The sequence below is a fragment of the Anser brachyrhynchus genome (genome assembly GCF_964034855.1).
Source record: "Anser brachyrhynchus genome assembly, chromosome: 1".
Lineage (NCBI taxonomy): Eukaryota > Metazoa > Chordata > Aves > Anseriformes > Anatidae > Anser > Anser brachyrhynchus.
In genome coordinates, this window is record NC_137694.1 from 181,470,648 (window position 1) to 181,476,137 (window position 5,490).

At 50.1% G+C, this 5,490-nt stretch overlaps 1 protein-coding gene across 1 annotated transcript; it reads right to left on the bottom strand.

Moving 5' to 3' along the window:
* Window positions 1-626: 626 nt before the first annotated feature.
* Window positions 627-4,643, bottom strand: TPT1 (tumor protein, translationally-controlled 1). Its single transcript, XM_080575662.1, has 6 exons — window positions 4,449-4,643; window positions 4,201-4,274; window positions 3,665-3,855; window positions 2,832-2,937; window positions 2,224-2,340; window positions 627-847 (listed from the first exon to the last, which is right to left on the bottom strand). The coding sequence occupies exons 1-6, from the start codon at window positions 4,636-4,638 to the stop codon at window positions 845-847; spliced, it is 681 nt and encodes a 226-aa protein (XP_080431788.1). The 5' UTR covers window positions 4,639-4,643; the 3' UTR covers window positions 627-844.
* Window positions 4,644-5,490: the final 847 nt, after the last annotated feature.

A 5,490-nucleotide genomic window follows, 5' to 3' on the forward strand; every position in this document is an offset into this window, starting at 1 on the left:
CCCGTTGCAGTCACATCTCGACAAGAACCAGAGAAGCAACGGGTGTTTGCTGCAGGTCTGTCAAAGGAGCAGCAAGCTGTGAGCACCCGGGTCACTCCCAAGCCCCGCCACGCACCCAAATCCCGAAACTCCAGCGGGGTCTGTTCAGTGTGCTCCCGGCTGCCTGTCGGAGAGGAGCCGGCACCACCGCTCCGAGTGCTGGTGCTGGACTCCTGCTCCACCCATCCTCCTACCTTAATCCCGAAGTCACACTACCTCTAAGGACGGACTCAAACATCCTCATCTGATGAAGCAGCTCAGCCAGCGCTTAGCTTGAGTAGCACATATTCCATTTTTTCTCCAATTAATTTTGGTATTTCTTCCAGAGATGGAAGTCTGTGCAATCACGAAAGATGAAGAAGGTCCACTTCGTTACGATGGCAGTTCTCAGGCTTCGCCTTACTCCCCTCAGCCTGCTCTTGCACTCCAGTGCCACAGGCAGCAACTGCACGAAGTCTGTCTGGAGACAGCCCAGTGGCAGCAAACCAGGCTGCGCTCCTGACACCAAGTCCTCGGACAAAGCTCTTGCTGAAACCTCTCCTGCAAGCCACTAAGAAACACATTAGACCAAGAGGCATCACCTAGGATGGGTTTAAATGAGTTTTATTTTAGACAACCTACATGACAGATGTTTTTCTTTTTTAAAACAATGCCTCCACTCCAAATCAGGGTCAAAATTAAGTGAATAAAGCTCAAGATGACATCAGTCCAGTTGTTAGACATCGCCGATTCCTGGTGTTGTGCTGATGAAGAAACAGCAGCCAGCTATGAAGACAGGTGATCCAAAACCATACCGTTTGATTCGTTACTGCAACAAGAGTAGCAGGCGTTAGCTCAAGGTCACGACAGTCATGGTAAGTTTCTGCAACTTATTTTTGTATTCCCCAATTCAATCTGAGCTGCCACAGCCAGGCAGGCAGAAAGCACAAGGAAGTTATTTTTGCATCTCAGTGCAAACCAGAGAGCCACAGGAAAATTGCTCGTGGTCTATCAGAGGATGCTGAGCGTTTTTATGATCTCAGGGAGCAGCTGGCATCAGCTGTTGGATCAAGCCAGACCGAATGCTCACTCCCATCCTGTCTGCTTGACGCACCGAGCTTCAGATTTCCTCTCAAGTTAGTACTTGTTCAGGACAGGCTCTAGGTCTGATGTACGTGCTCTTACAGGAGCCGTACCAAAAACCTGTGAACATTTCCCCCCCCCAATAGGGATGCCCTGCTTCTATTCTTTAACCCCCACTTTGAAATACATGGAGTTGCCTTGATGGTACACCCAAAAACTCTGCCCAGCTACAGGGAAGGTGCACAGGCTTCTGCTCAGAGGGGCTTCCAGGGTCCAGGACACACCACACTTCAGTGAAGCCGTAGGAGCTGCTGTTTTGGCCAATAACAAGCTCCTGCAGTCCGGCTACTGCGCCACACTAGAGGTTGTGGCATCTTTACACAACTTGCACACCAGAAAGCCTGTAAATGGCTCTACAGGTGAGTTTGGCTAGCTATAAGCAGGCTTCCTAAGTCCAGGATAACTGGACAAAGCAATCAGGGATTGATCCTGTGCTGCTGGTCCCCAACAAATCACAACACTGCCAGAATAAGCCAAAACATACAAGCAATGGGATCTAAATAGTTTCATTGCTACCACATTCAAACAATTAACCAGAAAGCAGACCAGAGGTGCTGCCTGAGTGCAGAGTAAGGTTAAGTACTCAGTCAGGTGTCACCATGTTCCCAAATTTAGGGCAACGTTTAAACACAGCTCTTGCGTAGCAAAATAAGGGCAGATAAAGGAAAAGAGTGAAACACAATAAAGTACAGCGCTCCAGAGTTAACCCACAGCAGAGGGACCCAAAACAGAAGCGCTCCATCTCAGGGGGCATTGTTTTCCAACTGACAGCCTGAAGACATAACCCGCTGCACACAGCTCACCGAGGCAATTCCTCCTGCATTTCTCAGCAGTTACGTCACGGTGAGTCACCGCAGGGAAGCCGTGCCCCCCTTCAGCGTGATTCAGTGGCATACAAGGGAAGTCTCGGCCACTTTACGTAACACGAAGCAGCAATCGGATTGTACTTGTGTGAACTTCAGGTTCTTAAAGTTACTGTTCAGCTTTCAGCAGATACAGCTGAGTGACTGAAGAGCTAATGACATTTTTAGGCACGTTGACCCGATTGAGGTCAGCACTTACACATTTCTCGATTTCTAAGCCGTCCTTAAAGAAAATCATATATGGAGTCACACCATCCTCACGGAAATCCAGCAGAGCCACCATGCCATCTGGATTCATGTTCTCTCCTACAAAGAACTTCAGAGAAACACGTTACTGAGACATCCTGTGAGCCATCACCAGGAGACACTGCCCATTACACAAAGAAGCTGCAACATCTCCAAGCTAAGTTTAAAAGCCTCGCTGACCAGCTGCAGGGGGTTTGTTTTCTGCAAGCTGTCCATTTTAGTACCACATGGCATTACCACGCTGCCATGAACAGTGAAGTAGGAAACGGGGGCCAGAGTGATTCACCTCCCACATCTTTAACTCCACAGTTCCCATGTAGTTAACTTTGCGTGTAGTTATCCCCACAAGTACTGCAAAAGTTGAAGCAAGATCCCCAAACACCTACAAGTCTTCTAACTATTTCTCCCCTGACTCTCAGGGCCCCAAACACACTCAGAGAGGGTCCAAGTGAGATGTCCCTAAACAGGGGGCTTCGGAACTCAACAAGCTAGTTCAGCAGACAAACCAATCTCAGCTTGTATTACCAAAGTACTGCTGTAAGGAAACACAAGTTGTGTTACCTGGTAGTTTTTGAAGTTAGCGAGGATGTGTTTGATTTGTTCTGCAGCCCCTGTCATGAAAGGCTTTACTCTCTCTGGCTTGTGTTCCTCAAGTCTGGCTTTGATTCTAGGAGGAAAAAAAAGCAAGCTTTGAAAACACATTCTAGCCTATTGACTTCATCATGCAGCATCCCATCATAGCAGAAAGTTACCAGCAGTCACTGTTTAATCTTGTTGTGTTTCCCACCACTCCTCCAGAAGACCAACCCACAAAGTTTTAACTTCATTTTGCTAGTGAATTAGAAGAACAGTGCCTGCCACTCACATCAAACTCATTTTACTTGTGGGTTTGTGCTAGACAAAAAAAAAAGTCATTTCTAGAACACCAGGAGTATTATCCATCAGCATCACAGAAAAAGCATTTTCACCTTTAATGCCAGCCCACCAAAGTCTGAGCAATAGGAACTACACTTTGAACTAGCAAACAGCTCCATTTTACACACAACTTTGGACATTTAAGTTGTCTAGTTCAGGAAGCTCTCCTTTACCACCCCACCCCCCTCCACACAAATGTTTGGCACAGAGGAATCAAAGAAAACAACAAGGTTACAAATACTACCCAAAGCATGTGATCTGGTCTTCTACCTCAGCCAAGATAAGCTTAGATAGTCCAGTATTGATTCTTTAGAGCTTCAGTTTTGCCAAGTATTAAGACATCACCGAATTTCACAGCCAGTTTGGCACCTGCATCAGAACTAACATCTACTAAGGAAAAAAAACTCAACGCTATTTTTAAGATCTGTCACCTAGGAACCCTGCAGTCCCACCCAGAGAAAAAGCCCACCCGCACTTACGCTTTCATGTAGTCCTTGATGTACTTCTTGTACGACTCTTTTGTAAAGCTGGTTTCCTGAAGATGGTGGTTTATTACTATGTCAACACCAGTTATGACCGTGGCTTCTGTTCCCTCTCCCTCAGGACCTTCAGCAGAGGCATTGCCACCAATTAGAGAGTCATCAATTTGACCCTCTGTCCTGGTGACCATCTAGATTTAGAGACATCAAAAAACTTCAAGGCTCTGCGAAAAACCTCGACACTCCTGCTCTTCTTACACACCTACGGCCTGACAGCAGGGCATGACTTCAGAGCCACAGCTAGAGGCAAGAACACAGACTGCAGCCCGAGCGGGGTGTCCCTGGGCCAGGCTCCCCTCCTGGGGCCTGGCCACAGCCCTATTACAGGCTGCGGTCCCTCTGTGTCCCCCCCCAACCCCTCTGAGGCACCCCTCGAACTGCCCCCCCCCCCCCAAAACCAAACAAAAACCAACAAAACCCAGCCTTTTCTCCCCACCCCATCTCCCCCCAAAAAAGAAGGCCGTGGGCCCACTCACCTTCCCCTCCACTTCCAGGCACAGGCCGTTCGCCACCTCGCGGATCTTGTAGATGTCCGAGAACATCTCGTCCTCTGTGGTGAGAGACACACACACACACACACACACAGCGCCCGTCAGCCGCCGCCATTTCGGGGCCGGCCCCCCCCCCCCCCGCGGGCATGCGCGGCCCCGCTCCCGGCCCAGGCCCGCTCCCCGTCCCCTCACCCTCTCCCCCCTCACCCCCCCCCCCCCCCCCGTCCCCTTACGGCTGATGCAGTCCCGGTAGATGATCATGGCGGCGGCGGGGGCGAGGCGGAGGGAAGGGCAGGAGCGGCCGGAGTGCTCTGCGCGGCGGCGGCGGGCGGCGGGCGGCCGGCAGCGAGGCGGAAAGGGCCGAGTCAGCGCCTGCCGGGGCTCATATAGCGGGCACGGCCCCGGCGCGTCACCGCGCCGCATGCGCGCTCCCGCCCCCCCCCCTCCGCCCGCCCGCCCTCGGGACCCCGCCGCGCACGCGCGCGCGCGCGCCCCCGCGCGGCCGCCATTTCGTGACCACCCCCCTCCCCCTTCCCCTGACGGCGATGCCCTTCGCCAAGGGGCTCGGCCGTGTTTTGAAAATAACAATAAACGGTCATAATAATTAAATTATAATAATTTAATTAAATTATAATACTTAAATAAAATAATGATTGAGAGGTTGTTAGGCTCCTCCTACCACTACTTTTCCCTCAGATGCGTTGGTTTGCACACAGACACGCCATTTCTTGTTGATGGACTGACTGGGGAAAGAGAGAAAAATGTCTTTTTTTCTTCCAAGGATTAGGCGCAGCAGTCAGGCTGAGGTGAAAGGCAGGATACTAAGGGCAGTAATGCTGCCCTAGGCTTCGTTTTACCACCCTTGCGCACACCTCCATGCATCACCTTATCTCCATCAAAATAAATGTAGACCTCCCTTGAGCCCTGATTCTTAGGGGACGTTGACAAAAAACCTTCAGAAGACATCATGGGACTTAAAACACCTAATGCTGCCAGCAGTCCCAGACGTGACAGAGATATCAGAATCACAGAATTGATATACGGAATAGCAGGGCACAGGATGCAATTCTTTGTCCCTCATCCTCCTCACAGGATGCAGTTCCCTGTCCCTCACCCTCCTCAGGCAGTAAATTACTCATTGCTTTCTTTGTGGGGGTCAGAAGAGCTCCTCTTTATATCTCCTCCTCCTCCCCTGCTATCCCTTCCTTTGCTCCATATATCAGTGCCTTTTATTTTTTCTTTCTTTCCTTTTTTCTTTTTCTTTTTTTTTATTTT